Source organism: Sceloporus undulatus, chromosome 1 (assembly GCF_019175285.1).
Source record: "Sceloporus undulatus isolate JIND9_A2432 ecotype Alabama chromosome 1, SceUnd_v1.1, whole genome shotgun sequence".
Lineage (NCBI taxonomy): Eukaryota > Metazoa > Chordata > Lepidosauria > Squamata > Phrynosomatidae > Sceloporus > Sceloporus undulatus.
In genome coordinates, this window is record NC_056522.1 from 88,048,194 (window position 1) to 88,065,509 (window position 17,316).

Genomic DNA, 17,316 nt, shown 5'->3' on the forward strand with positions numbered 1-17,316 from the left:
GATGTAATATGTGAACAATGATAATTTCGAAAGAGAAAACTTCTAGTCCTATTGAAGATATTACCACCACACACCACCCACCACCACCCATCACCTTTCTCCTTGGGCCTGAATTTAGATAAGACTGCTAACACATCAATGGAAGGGCTCAGACCATCTCAATAACTATTTTTGGAGCTCCCGTAGAAGTGAGACTTTTTTCTTCTGCAAGTTTGTCAAAGCTAACTTCATGCAAGACTGAACCACTCAAAATATTGTTTGGTGATCAGACATAAATAATTGTCACTCACTGCACATTTTGAAATGTGACTTGTTTTATAGCTTTTTTTGGTGGTACTATAATATTTCAGTATTCTTACCTGTCCTGTGCAAGTGTTGAAATGATGAGTTAGGTCCATTTGCACCATTCTATTGATGGAATGCTACCAGTATTAGAAATGGGATGGGAGCGCCACCACCACCCCTGCTAAAATTTGAGAAACCCTCAGAACAGATTTTTGGAGGTACAGATGGCTGTGTGGGATGGGAGATGGAGTGAGGAAGAATGCCCACTGTGCAAAAGGACTTCTGCCTTGGATTCAGCCCACTGTGTCATAAAACCTGTCAATGGATGGATGGATGGATGGACTGTGAGAAGCATATTAATTTTGTTATTTCTGTGTGCCTTGAAGTTTGCGCCAAGACCCCTCTGTTGATGGCAACCACATCGATTTCACAGGGTTTTCCTAGGCAAGGCATACTCAGAGGTGGTTTGCCATTGCCGTCCTCTGAAATATAGCCAGAAGCACCTGGTATTACCTGGCAGTCTCCCATCCAAGTACTAACCAGTGTGGACCTTTCTTAGCATCCAAAATCAGATAGTCCTGGAACCAAACCCCTGTGGATTTTGTTGTCATTATTCTTATGTGCTTTGGATAACTCAGACAACCCTATCACAGGGATTTCTTGGCAAAATTTTATTCAGAGTGGTTTTGCCATTGCCTTCCTCTAAGACTGAGAAAATGTCCCAGCAAGGGTCCAAACTCTGGTCTCCCAGAGTACCAGTGAAACACTTAGGCCACTACCCCACAGTTATTCCCAATCTTAGATTTCCAAATTCTGTGTGTTTTTAAAGTTTAGGTTTAAGGATGCTAGTTCAAGTGACCTTTCCCTTTCCATCTGTTCACTGCAGCCTCATTAGTTTCTGAGAAGCTGCTCCTGATAGTTGGGAGTTTTCTTAATGGTATGGGATGAGAGCAGAGGCTGTAGTGGGAGGGTGTCTTGGGCTGGTTTCAGTTGATTTCTGCCTCCAATAACAGCCCTACATCCCATCCTACACTGTTGTGGAGAGTTCTTGGATACTGGGACACAGGTGTGATGAAGAAAAAACATGCAGCATATGCATATCCACATGCATAAACAGCTCTGAGACATTTTATTTTACCAGAGCAGGACCAGTGAGGCAATCTAATGGAATGGCAGGATAACCGACTGTTCTTGTTCTAGCAAGTAAATGATGAAATAATGTAGTTTTAAAATGTTAATATTGTTTGTTTCAGATTGGCATGGAAGAATGCAGAGAATGAGGAAAATTGTTGAATAAGTGATGGATGCTTTTTCCTTTCTTTGAAGTCCCTACTTCAGGCTTGCAGCTGCACACCTTTTCAAGATTGTTTTCATTCCTTTCTAACAAAAAGCTAAAAGTTACATTTCATCTGGCTGTAAATACTTTTGTTAAAGTTGAATCTGTTTTACCAGCTGAATTCTGGGATTGTTTGTTGAGATACTTAATATTCTCTGACAGAGAGCTCTGGTGTCACAACAAACTACAAATTCCAGGATCCCATAGGATGGCTAAAGTGATGTCAAACTAGATAAATTTTGCAATATGGCAAGAGCCATACAGTGTCCAAAAGGAACTTTTCCAAGCTCTGGTTCAATGATGCTTACTCCGAATATGCTATACACAGGAAGGATAGCAATCATGCTCATCCTAATGGAATGTTTTCTTATCTTCGGCTGCTGTTTAGTGTGTTAGTACATGTGTTCATATACATACACATTGTGATGAGTTCCTGTCCTTGCCACCATGCTACTATCTTCAGGTGTGGTTTTGGCAGAGGGCAGAGGAAAAGCAGGGAGAGTGATAAAGGGACAGGGAAATCTTGATGCACACTTGCACACACCTGGCTTACATCCAATATGACACAATGAGTTGATCCCTAGGAAAACATGACATTCTCTTCTCTGTCTTCTGCAGCCATCTTCAGGTGCTGCCTGACAATTTAGATTATGTCCCAGGCCTCTGGGATTTAAAACATATGTTTAGGAATTGACTGAGGAGACAGAATCCCCCAGCCTTTGATTCCACTGACACAAACGGTCCATCAGCAGAACAACTAGTAAGAACTTGACTTACCTTTGGATTTCATTTTCAGTTGAGCTCCTTTTTTCTTATATGACAAAGGTGAGAGAAGAACATAGAAAAGAAATATAATGGACAAAGAGCTATTCATAGCATGATAATAACCAAAATGATTTCCATTACTCAGAATGTGGAGAAGGACAAAAACTTACAAGGACTGTGTGAAAAACATGACAGTGGTGGACAGAGTCAGGTACAAAGTCTGCATGTAAAGCACTGAAGAAAGTTGTTTCCTATTTAATGGTCTAGATAACTTTTTCCAGATTCCTCTGTACATTTTTAATACTGACATATGGAAGATTTCTAAAAGAGATGCATCCTTTATTAACCACATTTGTTTGAAATACATGAAATAACAAATTATTGGAGCACTGGTTATTTTCAACAACATAATTCCACGTGGCAAGAATATCAGCAGAATCAAGCACCCTATTATAAGGGAAGGCTTAGCTTTTTAAAAATGTTTCAGCACAGCATACAAACCTCCAAAGATCTAAAATATATTTTAAACAATGCAATATAAAACATGGTTGAAACATAAAAATATCAATAATATACTTGTAGGACAATCATCCAGTGGCAGTTATTAGATGTTACACATCACATGTTCTACACAGTTCTACACACACATACATACACACAAAGACACAAACATACACGCACTCTCTTGCCTCTACCATGAATCTAATGAGCCACGATTAAGAATTGCTTTTTGCTTTAAAGTAGTAGTAATTGTTGTTCAAAATATATAATTATTTTATATGTACTTGTTTCCATAGTAACACAAACAAACAATGTAACCACAAGGCAGATGCATCAGATTATGAAAGTTGAGTTGGTATATATTGTTTTGCTACAGGGAATGTTGCCTTAACAGTATAGTCCCCTGGCTTGCAATTTTCTACAAAAGGGCACATCTAATGTTGACTACTTCAGGTTTTTTTTGCCTTGGTTCATATCAGGAAACTTTTTGTGTCTTTGTTGTGTTTACTGTGCCCCTTTAAAAAATGACCATGGAGGGGGGAAGCTAAATTGGATGTTCTAAATATTCCTTATAAATGATATACTTGCATGCTATTTTTGCTTCTCCAACACAAACATCAGAGGAGAATTTCTTGTTTCCACCTAAGAAAGCATAACAAAAGAGAAAGCTAAGTGTACAGAGACCAGAGAACCCTTCCTCCTTCCTTCATTCCAATATAGATGTTGCTGCATTAGAGTCTGCTGCATTCAATGTCTATGCAGAACCATGAAATGTGCTAAAGCCTTGTCTGTGGTTGTGTTACACAGAGTCATAGTCAAGTGTTGCCAAGAGAGTGTGTGACAGTGTGTGTGAACATGTGTATTTATCTTTTTAAATTTTTTCTTTTTGCTATAGAACTTGTATATGGGGTTTGTGCTTGTCAAGATTCCTATAGTCTTCTCAGAATACAATACTTTGAATACAATACAATACTTTCCCTTTTTAAAAAACACACAGATAAAGAACTGGAGCCCTCTAAAATTGATTTAGTGCAGGATACACATGTTTGCCCCATCATATACACAACACCGCATTTGTTCTCCTTCTCTTGCATGGCTTATACTGGCTCTCCCCATCAAATTAAAGCTGACAGAGGAGACATGGTCCATTCACTTTCATCACAACATCCTCTGTTCTACAGGGTGGATGAGCTTTGCTTATAATCCCTCAGGACAACAGAGGCATAGATTGCATTAGGAGGTGTGCAAAGCACAGATTCTGATACAGGGGAGCTGGGCACAGAACTGCCTGAAGCCACCGAATCTCGAAAAGGAGATGGGGGTGTCAGTGCTGGTGAGTCTTCTAAAGTCAGTTTGCTGGTTGCCCTCTCCTCTTCCTCTTCTTCCTCCTCTTCTAGGTTCCCTGGCCTTTCATACACATACTCTTGAATGAGCTTAAAGTTTTCATTTACTTCTTCTTCTTCCTCCTCCCCCTCCTCCTCTTCAGCAGCTTTGGGGGAAACTGGCTCTTTACTGAAAGTGCCCATCTGGATTGGCATCACCTGTCGCTGCTGTATCAGTGGAGGATGATGGATAGCCTTCACTCCATTCCCTGTGCAAGGTGCAGGGATCACAGAGTTGAAGTCAGGAATGCCAGTGGCAAATTTGTTGACCACACCTTGCAGCTGCTCCATAACAGATCTTGGTGATTGCGGTTGAGCTTTGGGACTTTGTTCTGGCAAGAACAGGTGGGCTTCCTCGGCTGTTGCCAGCAATGGCGGCGTCACCATCACTCGCCTGTGCACAACTGTAGAAGGACTGTTCAGTTGGCTGAAGCCCACTGGCTCACTCTCTTGCTCCTCCACCACATTATACAGAGTCTTGCTGCTGATGTCTGAAAAAGTCAGGCTGCTTTGGCCTGGATAGCTTTTAGTTAGGGGCTTGATCACTGCGGTCTGGTTGCATCCTGGTTCCTTGTTCTTCACATGCACTGAGAGTCTCTGCCACATATGTTGTCCTTTGGAAGCTTGTCTTCCTCCTGGTTCAGACCATGACATAGACTTGCCATTAGAACTATGAATAAAATAAAGATGGGTTTATTTGCATTTGCATTTGGCACTAAATATCAGCAGTAAACACATAAACATACACACACTTTTCTTAGATAATTCCCTGTATGCTTTCTGTAATATTGGATTGTCTCAGAAATAAATGCACTGAGGAGCATCAGAAACTCTTAAATCCATTATTGCTGTTTGTAAGTGAAGCCAAATTTATTTCCTGTTAGCATCAACTGCTGTAGGTGGAGCAGTTTCAGGGAACTTGAAGCTGCCACCTAAGCCAGAAACCTGGCAGTTCTTCTTTCTGTCCCTATGTGGCAGAAGGGCAAAGCACATGATGTGATGCCATATGTCCAGTTTCTCAGCCTTCATCTACTTTATCCAGTGAAGCAGAGCGAGGGCAGAGAAATATGGACTGCAAGAACAATCACACATTCTCTTCACTATGCATTACAAGTGGTGAAAATTATAAGAAATGTTGTCTTTGATTACATGAATAGGTTTCCCTAATATGTAACTATACCTATAGCTAAAGCAAAAGACTTGCTCATATAAGTGGAACTGAAAATGGTAGCAATGAGTGCATGTTTGTAATTGTTTAGTTTCAAAGAGCTTTTGTTGCACCAGACAGTCTAACCACACTTATCATGAAGGTTTTGTCCAGTGCAATCCAAAACACTTAGACCAGTGGTTCTCAAACTGGCCCATTTACATCTACATGTGGATGCATAGCCTCCCCACTTGAATAAATGTAGTATATGAATAAAAATAATGTGTTCGTTTAGTGTGCACATTTTCATTCACACATTTGTGTATATTCACATTTTAACATTTTATAAAGAAATAAAATTGTTCAAATCGGAATCGATTTAAACTCAGTATTTAACATGTGTAAATTTCACACATAAAAAAGTTTCAGAAGAGGAGGAGGAGGAGGAGGGGGGGATTAGGGCCTCTAACTTTCCCCCCAGCCCTTGAACAGCTCTCATGCCCTCCCCACACATATTGTCCCACTGTTTGAGAATTTCTAGACCTCTGAACTGAACAAGTTACTCTAATTGGTTACACTTCATTAACATGTTTTAAGTACATATTTCCACATGATATCTTTATAATTTCAACAGTGTTCAGTACTGTATCATGCTTTCTATTTCACTTCAGGCGATTTTGTGATATAGAACAGTCACTTATTCTGTTACCCTTTTTTATTATTTTTTTAAAAATTAAACTGTAAAAAGACGGGACCGTTCGATTCACTGATATCCATAATACCCTGAATCACTAGATCTAAAGCATTCTCACTTAATATATTGGCAATATTTTTTTAAAAATCCCCATGGCAAGAGATTTTCTGCAGATAATCTATTCCATGGGTTGTGCCTTTCAATATTCAAAACACATGTATTTTACTTCAACTTGAAACTATCACAAAAAGTTTATTTTTGTTTTTTATATGGAAAACATTAGGCTATTTTGAAATTTCCTGTCATATTCCATTATATTCTCTCACCTCTCAGCATCAGAATATATTTGTGCCTTTATGGCACTTTGGGAGTGTCATCATTATTTTTAACATCAGATTAATAGCTGCAAATCAAAAGCGAAACAGCTTGCAGCAAGAGACCAGGCTACTTTCTTCAAATCCTTCCTAACAACCCTAACCCTCTTGGCACGTGCACTTGCACTTATGTCTATAGACTTCTATGAAACTTAGGCGTGATACAGATCACCATAAAGCAGCATATTCGCGCCAATTCTAGGGTTAGGGACTGCGCACCAACCGCACGCTTCCTAACCTTAGTTCATGTGGACGGCGCCATTGTTACATGGTGCCGTCCACACTGGGTGCATGACAATGATGTCATGCACGTGCTGAGTCCAAACAGTGTGGCGCATTTGTGACACTTCCATGCTACCCCAGGCTGCTTATGGTGGCCTGGCTGAGGCATGGGAAGGAGCTCCGAAATGGAGCTCCTTTTCACTGCACGCACCATTCCTGTGGCAATCAAACAGCTGCAGGAACAATCCCGAGGAGAAAGGGGCCAGGCAGCCCCCTTTTCTTATGGCTGTGGCTCCTGGGGTGTCCAGGGGCACGAAGCCCTAAGGACATCCCTTAGGACATTTTGCTGCTTCTCCGTGGCCTGGAAAAACAGCGGATTGGCACTGCAGGGCTGCCAGTGAGGCTGCCCTGGCCTGAATCCTGCGAGAAAAGTGGTGGGTGCAGGTTACCCCTTTGGGGCACCTTACTTCCAACAGTCTTAGGCCTGAATTCCATGAGCAGTCTCAACCAGAGTAGACCCAAGGAATGGTGAGTCATTCCTTATGTAAATCCCATTGATTCAATGGCTCTGCTGCACTCAGGACTAAGATTTGGATTCAGGTTTTTGAGTCAATTAGGATAAACTCTTGATCACATATTGATGTTGAGATACCTTCACCAGAAATGCTCTTTCCCTATTGTTCCATGTACCTTCCTAAAAAGACGAGATGGATATAAAGAAGAGATGGACATTTACACTGATTTGATCATCATATGACAACACCAGTATGACATACAAAGCACAGCCATGAAAATACTGTCTTGGGGCCACCAGTGCAAAACTGGAATCTGTAAAATCTATTGTGTCCATTTGAACTACAACTTTGTATCTCCTGCAGGGATAAGAGATAAGAAATTGTTTTCCCAGTCCAAACTTTATGTAGGGTAGAATTCTAGCAATCAAACATGTGTTATCCACCTATGCCATCTTTCCCACTGGAAACATAAAAGCTACAGTAGTTCTACAGTGGTGTCCCCTCAGTCCTTCAGCTCATGCTCACTACAGGTACACACATCCCAGCATACAAATTTAGTCCCAATAATCTCTCTAATGAAAAGTGTATTAAAATACAGAGACATAGCTAATAATAATAATAATAAAACTTTTATTTCTATCCTGCTTATTTGTAAGAAACAATCAAAGCGGCCTCCAACAATTAAAACAGTACAAATATAATACAGATAATAATAATATATACAGACCCGCCCCTTAAAAAGAATTAAACCATTCTAATAGCTGATATTCCAGTGTTCATATGACTTTAGCCAGGACTCTTCCTGATTTGATAATACTCAGAAGTAAAGAGGATTTTCCTACTTCCATTGATTTCATGTGATGGTGATATATAAAATAATAGTGCTTAACTTGATTTTTTAAAAAAAGAGATCAGCCTGATTCACATTTAGGTGCCACCTTTATTTGCCCAGCCCAACAACATTTTCATATTATTATTATTACTTTCTCCTCATTCTCCCTAAATATGTTACTTGTTTCTCTTGAGTAATAACCACAGAATATGCTTCAGGTGAAATTTGACATGAAATTAAATTTTGCCAACTGCATGGAAAGGTAATTCCTAAGTCTTGAACTCCTAACAGGACTCTGCATGCTGGGGAAAGACTAATTTTGCCCTCAATGCTGCTAGAATAACAAGCATATTTTAATGGATAACACCTTGGAATACATGGACAATAGTGCCCCACATTAATATATTGTAGTGTTGATGTTTCCACACCTACTGACAAACTAGGTATTTAAAAATAGTTTGAGTGGAAGGCACAACATTTTCTTTCATATGTTGTTTCTCTTAAACCTCTGTGGCAACTTTGTTTAATTTTCAGTGTTGAATTCACTATTGTACCAGAGAGGTGTCTTCATTTGGCTAATTGCTGTTTCACACCATTAAATTTTACTGGCATCTGTCATTTGTTCATTTTGTCTCCTCTGTTCCACCCACTATTATATTCTCTCTTTGCTTTTTCTGCATGTTCAGTTTTCTTTTCTTTCCCCAGCAGGACTTTCAAAATTTTCAGTAAAAGTTTTTTCCCCCACTCACTATACATTTGATTTATTCTATTAATAATTTAGTTGAGTCCCATTTTCTTTATTGCTCTTGTTATGTGGCTTCAAGTCAACTCTGGATTTTCTTGGCAAGATTTCTTGCACAGAGGTTTTCCATTGCTTTCCTCTCAGGCTGGGGAAATTTGGCTTCCCAAGGTCAGCCAGTGGGTTTCCATGGCTGAGAGAGTAGTTGAACCCTCATCTCCCAGAGTCCTAGTCCTACCCTTAATCCACTGTACTGTGCTGGTTCTCCTCATTATTGCTCATTATTGTCATATTGCTGTCACTTCTCATCGAGCAGTTTTAACTGATGTTATTCCAGTTAAATGTTTTTATTGATATTATTTTGTATTGATTGGGGGAGGATAGAAAGGTGGGGGTTTGGGGGGACTTTTTCCTTTTTTTTTTTTTTTTTTTTTGCATTCCAGTGTACACACAGTCCTTGCGTTTAAAATTTGTGTTTAAAATTTTCCTTGCTGTTACCCACCTCGATCCTCAAATGGGAAAGGCGGGATACAAATAAATAAATAAATTATTATTATTATTATTATTATTATTATTATTATTATTATTTCCTATTACCTGTATAAAATTAGAAAATAACAAAGTGTAACTGTAGTACTTGAAGTGGTGATATTGAACTCATATACGTAGCCTTAGGCCTGCACAGAGCCGTGACTGGAACATTCTAGAGCTGTTTAGCTTTTCACAATAAATGAGCTACTCATGCACAAGCATGTCTGGCTGTGCCCAAACTAGAGAGAGAAGTGGAGGCAGGCACAGCTCCATCATGCCTAGCTCCAGAGGAAGATGAAAGGCCCTTCCTCTATCTTAACTGCTGTCACCCTGGCCTTGGAGGGAGAAAAGAACTGGCAGTATCTGCTGGACTTGATCTCCTTCCCCACTGCCATTACTTTCTCCTTTTGTGTCATGTCTTTTGAGATGATAAACCTGAAGGCAGGGAACATTCAAATTAACAATCTGTAAAATGCTCTGAGAGCCTTTGTATCTGAGGACCGGGGTATAAATACTCTAAATAAATAAGTACAACTTCTTTTCCATCAGTTCTAATGTTCATTGTCAGGTTTTAAGAAAACCAAGGCATGAGAAGGAGAGGTAAGTTCACAGACAACAACACAAAAAGGCACAGTTATAGGTAAACGAAGTGCTGGTGTTTTAATGGACTCTGTGACTCATATACACAATTAATTAGCTATTTTACTGGAGGAGGGAAAGACACAATGCTGGACAGAAGACAAAACTGTCTTCAGTGAAGATCTGCCCTGGCCAAAATATCCAACCCTCAGTAGATTATAAAAGTGGGTTGTTGAGACCATGTAGTGGCTTTAATAAATCTAGAAATAAGAAATGTTTCAAGAGTGCCATTCAGATAGTCCAAATTCTCAGTGAATGAGCCCACGGCAGGACTGGAATGGGCAGCTTAGCCATATTGTATGCCAGGGCATGTTATCAGTAGATAACATCTAAAGAAACATTATAGAGATAGGTAAGACTTACTTGGAGCCTCCATAGCAAATGAAAAACCTTGGAGAATTATGCAAGGAAGAGTTTAAATCAACATAGAATGCCAACATAGAGTACCAATATCTGGAGAATGTAATGACAGTTCCAAATAGAGAAGAAGGTTTCTGCATGAAAGTAGACCTATATGCTGCTCCAAATGAAATGCTAACATTCTGGAATATAATTCTTTAAATTCTAAAATGTAACATTTGAGCTCATAACAACAGTGTGAAATGCTTGAGGGAGGCTTCTAGTTTGCAATGAATGTCTGTGTGCCTGGAGATGGAGGTTGAAGCTGAATGATTTGTAGGCTCACATGGCAGAGCTTGTTCCCAGCCTATGTTAAGAAGCCTGGGTGAATCAGTAGCCTGTGGAAAGCCCTGTGATAATGGAGTAGGAGAAGGGTGAAGCAAGATTATCTGGGTCTGTCCTGGATGATAAAAATGTAGTTTTCCCCCTAGTTTTGCACTGTGATCTTGAAGTACATTCATGATTTATGGAAAGAAAAGGAGAAGGCAGAAGAGTTCTCTAATCAGTCATGAAAGAAAGTGTTGTTGGAGGAGGCATGTCCCCCAGCCACCTGGCCAAAGAAGATCCTGCACTTCCAGTTGTGGCATATTACAAACACATTCACACATGGAATGTCCCAGTAGCTAGAATACCTCAGATGAATGATCTCCACAAACCTGCTGCAGGAGTCCATGAAGATGTTGTCCTTTCCCACAAGATGAGTAGTGTTGGGGTTTATGCTCTTTGGAATAATTGGTTCCCCTGGTCCAATTATAGCCAAAGGACACTCATACAGTAATTGTATATCTACTTGCTTGTTCACATAGAACATCATGGTGTTCTTGTTTTGCACTGTGAATTTGTATACCTATCACTCAAAAACTGAAAGAGCTTTTATGGCTACCAGAACCTTTATGCATAAAGATTCTCAGCCCAGGAGAGAGACATCTGTTGTCAGCATGAGAAAAGACTAAATCTGATGGAAATTGGGAGGAATGTCCACCACAGAATTTCCCAAGAAACAACCTATGGATCTGCTTGTCATAAGGTTGTGAAGGTAACAATGGAGTCATGTCACTCACCTGTTGATCAGGAGATGGCATGAGTGGTGAAAGAGATGGCAAAATCAAGAGTCTGAGTCATAACGATCCATTAAGAAGCCAAGCCCTCCCTCCAGTCCATCTGCCTTGGTCCAGGCCTCGGAGGTAGAGAAGAACTGCTGGCCCTCACCCCCTTCCCCTCTACCACTCCCTTCTCTTTTGTGTCATGTCTTTTTAGATTGTAAGCCTGAGGGCAGGGAACCGTCCAATTAAAAAGATTGTATGTAAAGCGCTGTGTAAATTTACAGCGCTTTATAAATAAAGGTTAATAATAATAAGAATAATAGCCATTGCTAGATGAATCAGCTGCCTGAATGTTTTGTCAATGGCTTACAACAAGTAGTTGCCTGTTGATCAGTTATCAGTACTGAGTCTGCTGTCTTGGTTGGAACTGAGAACATCGCAACTGATGGGGCCAAAAACGTAGTCAGCATTGTTAATGGAGTGGGCATGGCCAGTAAAGGCAGTGTATTTGAAAGTCCCACTGGAAATGACAATTTTAAGCTTAAGTGGGGCTGAGGTCAATGACTGTGAAATCAAAACAGTAGTGGACAATGGAGTGGTAGTAACTAACTGAATGGAAGCGAGCTGCATCAGAATCAGTATCATGGCTGTCATCAGTATCATTATCAGTGTTTTTCTGACATCACTGTAACCAGAAAAGGCTGGTAAAGCTTGGGGGGGGGGGGTTGAAGGATTGAAGGTAAAGCATGAGGATATGCGGGGTGTCAGGTGGAGATATTCAAAACATAGTAGTTGCTTGTGAAGTTGGTTTCTCATAATGTATGATAACAGAGATATGGTAAGTTCTCAGACTGACCTACTTCTCAAAATTTGAACGTAATTTTGTCACTCTACTTGAAAAAGTGTTCTTTTGTAGAGTAAACTGCCAGTTCGCAAGATTGTAGCTCTAATTTCTGATTTTTTTTTCCAGATCATTGATAAAATCATGTCAATGCAAAGTGTGGAATTTTTGTATGCTGAACTCCGGGCCATCATGATGTTCATGTTCTTGTAGAAGAAAACTTCAAAGGAAATTCATGAGTGTATGATGCAAACTTTGCATGAAAAATGCCCATCATACTCAACTGTGACGATGTGGTGTTCCAACTTGCAGTGTGGAGATTTTGAGATAAATGGTGCAACAAGATCTGGGATGCCTTCAACAGTGTTAGCTCCTGAAATTGTTGAGCATGTTCATGACCTGATTTTGGTAGAATGGCAAATTCAGCTGAAACAGTTTCTGAGACACTAGAGATATCCCGGGAATACATTGAGTTTATACTTCATAAGCAGTTGACTATGCAGATGCTGTTAGCTAAGTGAGTGCCAAAAAGTTTGAATGCTGATCAGAAACAAAATCGAATGGATACTTCCAAGTTGATTTTGCAGTATTTTGAGTGATCTTGTAATAATTTTTTTGAACAACTTGTTCCAAACGTGGTTATATTATTATAATCTGGAGACAAAACAAAAGTCTTTGAAGTGGCAACACTGAGGTTCTTCACGGCTGAAGAAATTCAAGATTCAGATGTCAGAAGGAAAGGTCATGGCCACAGTTTTTTGAGCTAAGGAAGGTATTTTGATACTGACTATCTTAAGAAGGACCAAACAGTTAATGAAAAATACTACTTTTAACTTGCTATGCTGATTAAAGGAGGCATTGAAGGAAAAACAGTAAGGTAAGCTGTGAAAAGGTTTTCTCTTTTGGCAAGATAATGTACCTGCTCACAGGGCTGGCAAGAGGATGGGTATTTTGAAGAATTTGCGGTTTGAGTGCATAGACCATCCACCTACTCACCAGATCTTGCTCCATCTGACTATTTACTGTTTCCAGACAGTAAAAAGAGTTTGAAAGGAAACAATTTGCAAGTGATTTAGAGGTGATAGCAGATGCAGAGCAGTATTTCAGTGACCAGACATCAGAATTTTGGGGGGAAGGGTTAAAGAAGCTTGAAAAATGATGTGCCAAGGGTGTCAAACTTCAGGGTGAATATGTGGAATAGCATGTAAGTTTCATTGCTATAAGTCATTTTTTTCTTAGGTCCAGAATAGACCAGCAACATACACTAGCTTCCCAGAGGCTTGGGGATGTGGCGTACACATGATGCATGGCCCCAAGCTGGCAGGAAGCTGTTGTGAAGCACAATGGCAGTTTTTCAGTGCTTTGGCAGTATGGCGTTTAGATGCCTCACACTGCAGGAGCACTGAAAAGCTGCAGCGGTGGTAGAAAGGGCACCATTTTCAGAGGAAAAAGGAGCTGCATTTTGCCACTTCTTTTTGCGCTGAAAAAAAAGCTGGATTGGAGCCATGGCGTGTGGTTGCTGTAGCCCCAATCCGGCACTCAAAGGGGCAGCATTACACTTCTCAATTGACAGGGGGATGGACTTCCATTGATTCCAGTGGCAGCTCATTAGTAATAGGGGTTTGGGGGAATTTCAGTCATTATGTAGCCCCTAACCTAGGAATTCTGAACACATAGCAATTATGAATGTGTAACTGTAGTGACACATATATTCATAACTTCCCACAGGATTCTAGCCCTGGGTAGTAACTTTGGTGATCCCTATGTGAGGAACAGCTAACAGACCACTCATGGTATTAAGGTCACTAGTAACACAAAGGTCATCCAAATGTCACTGACAGCTCAGAGACTTTTGGTCTTAATAGGATGGAGGATAGCACTAGGAGGAGGTTTTCTTCATGATATTAATATTCCTCTAGTGATCTGGATATCCAGGGATGTTCTCTGAAGGAATAAAATTTAGTTGGATCCAATGAAGGCCATTGGTCATTATGAGCCTAGTGAAGGTTGGAGAAATTTCTTCATTATCTCACCTTCAGAACAGTATCCCGCACAGACAATTGTATCCAAGGAGTAATGGACCATTTCCATGTCAAATCTCTATAGTGGCAGCCTTGAGAGATGGAGATCAACTTGTGGTCTATGAGCAAGTGCTAAATTGTCAACAGCTGCTAAGACATCTACAGAATCTGAGATAGAGCCTTGGAAATCTTGTCATCAATTAGTCTTAGGCCACTTTGATATCGTATCCACCACAGAATGAGTTGATCAGGCAGAGGGAGAATTATGTTCTGAAATGGGCCATGGAAGATTGGTCTGCTTTCTTATCTTTCCTTCGTTTCTTTGCTTGGTTGTATCTCATTTATGACCTGTTATCTAAAGGACAAAGGCTTTAATGTCAGTGACAAGAGAACAACCAGGCGAAGAAAAGTGCTGGCATTCAGCATGAATATTCAGTTTGTCTAAAGTGGACACAGCCAGAGACCACTGCGGCCAAGGTACTAAGTACTTTGGTACAAGAGGATTGATGATAGAGGCTATCTGGGCCAACAACTTGGACTGATGCTCCAATTTCATTCTTCAAAGAAAAACTTTCAAAATATTTAAGTGAAAAACAGAGAAAATGTTCCTATTTGTTGTTCTATCTGTTGCTAAAGTTCTGTTGTTGTTTTTTAAAAAACAGCCAGATGACATTCTCTTTTTTACAGAACAGCCAGAGAAATTCCCAGCACAAACAGAACTATTGTACAGTTCAGAGACATAGCTTTGAAAGTCTGCATATCAGTCTGCAAAATGATTTTGCGGGCACCTTTGAGACTAATTGAGTGAAAGAAGTTGTAGCATAAGCTTTCATAGACTGTATCTGCACTGAACAAATAATGCCAGAATCCCAGAATTCCATAGCATTGAACTGTGGCAGTTAAAGCCATGTGAAACTGCATTATTTCTGCAGTGCAGATGCAGCCTTATTCTATTTCCTCAGATGCGTGGACTGGACTAGTGTCTAGGAACTAGTTCCCAGGTCTGTGAAAGCTTATGCTGCAACTTCTTTCACTCAGTCCTAAAGGTGCAACAAGATTCCTTTAAATATAGAACTATTGTATTCCTACCGAAGGGCTGGGTTCTTTTTATTTCAGGATAGATTTTAGTTAAAAAAATAATCAGTTTTTGTGTTAGTTTTTATTAAAAGCATTTTCTTTTCCTACTCTGGATGGAGGAGGGCGAGCACAGGGTATTTATGCTAGAACCATAATGTTTTGTTTAAAAGAAGGCATGTCCATTCAAGTTTCCAGAACCAATAATAATCAAGATCTCTCATTAGCCAATTATAGCATTACAAAATCTGAATGTTTATTGACCAAATTGCCTATCAGCTTCCTTAATCCCCCCCCCTCCTCTCCATGCTAACAGCAGAAATCTATGTAGATTGAAAATGCTTTCCCAGGAAGTCCCAAGGCATGATAAAGGAGGCTTTTTAAACTACCTTGGTTTTTTAAAAACAGATTGGATGGGCCCTTAAAGGCAACTCTGGAGTTTAATCCCAAATGAAGATAATAAAAGGAAATGATAACAAATCAAAGAAGACAGGAAAAATGAGAAAGTACAAAGAGGAAAATGAAAGAATTAGGAATTTAAGAACGAAAATTCAGCAGGCCATTTAGCACTCTTAGTGAGATTCTGCTTGAAACACTGACTGTATTGCTAAGGATGAAAAGGAATCTGATCATCTGCTAAGCAGATGTGGAGTGGGGTTCCTGCAAAAACTGATTTGGTTCTAGAATGTTCTGGCTGAGGGTCTGTGCAAGAGCAGGGCCCATGGACATGAGTCACAGGCTACATTCACACTACAGAAATAATCCAGTTTGGCATCACTTGAAATATCATGGCTCAATCTTATGGAATTTAGTTTTATGAGTGTTGGGATATAGCAACTTCGCATGCTGAGACCTTCTAGTAATGCATGTCTATGGTATTTTATTGCCTACTAACAACCCCTACTCATTGCCCCTCCTCATTTCCTGTTTACCCATGAGGACACACCTAACCTTTTGTCCCAAGAAGAAGAAAGCAAGGATGAGTCGCCATTACTAACTTACTTACCTACTAATCTCCTTGCCTGTGTCCGGAGCTGATGAAGGATGCTGAGGCAGCATCCTTTCCTGAGATGCATGTAGACCACTTTTCTACCTCATTTTTCTTGCAACATGAAGTTAGACTTGTGTATCTCTTCATACACATGATTTTGTAAGTAAACTTATTTCTTTTCTACTTTTAACCAAGTGACTGTGTTTTTATTGGGGACACGTGGGCTGGGAGAGAAAAGTGGAGCTAGTTGAGTTTTCCTGCTTGCCTCATATTCCGCTGTGTGAACTCTGCTAGTAAGATTAAACAATCTTGCTTACTTTCCTGAGTTTCTAACCATCCTCAAGAAAGAACTACATTTCCCAACAATGAGACATTAGCTTTCTCTATCAGAGAGTTCTGTTGCCACAACAAATTACAATTCCAGAATTCCATAGCAATGAGCCATGGCAGATAAAGCAGTGTCAAACTGGATTACTTCTGCAGTGAGACCACAAAGAAGTGCATATACAGGTACTTTTACTACTGTGATTTTTTTTTGTTTTCTAACATAATTCTACCTGCAAAATAGATTTTATCAGTCCCATATCTGTGACCTTCAGCCTCCACTAATCTGTGAACCTATTTTAATATGCTGTAACAGAGTGAAAACAAACAAGGATTAACAGGGTTTTATTGCTATTTCCTATTTCCATTCTCATTACTTAAGGTTTTTCCCTTCCAAAATCCCTGTGTGGCTAACTTAACAGGGTAATGGTACAGATATAAAACACTGTATGTTTTATATTCCATCAAACTAATCTTTTTTTGAAACCATCCTCAGTGTGCAGCCTAGATTCACCAACCATGGCTGTAGAAAGAACTGGACAGAGCAAACTAGTCATCACTGAAAGAAGATAGATCAATTCAATTTCATGCAAAACTGTGAAAAGGGAAAAAGTGTCAGCTAAATGTGGGAAAGATAAAACAAACAAGAATATATATATAT

The 17,316-nt window shown here is 39.8% G+C and overlaps 1 protein-coding gene across 2 annotated transcripts in view; it reads right to left on the minus strand.

Moving 5' to 3' along the window:
* Window positions 1-2,642: 2,642 nt before the first annotated feature.
* GRM1 (glutamate metabotropic receptor 1) overlaps window positions 2,643-17,316 on the minus strand; it is a 267,824-nt gene continuing 253,150 nt past the window's right edge. The window contains exon 9 of one of the 2 annotated variants that reach the window (XM_042446117.1): window positions 2,643-4,939. In XM_042446117.1, the coding sequence (XP_042302051.1) occupies window positions 4,063-4,939 (877 nt within the window). In that variant the 3' untranslated portion in view covers window positions 2,643-4,062. The remainder of the gene's footprint in view (window positions 4,940-17,316) is intronic. The other variant, XM_042446118.1, reaches the window with a different exon arrangement.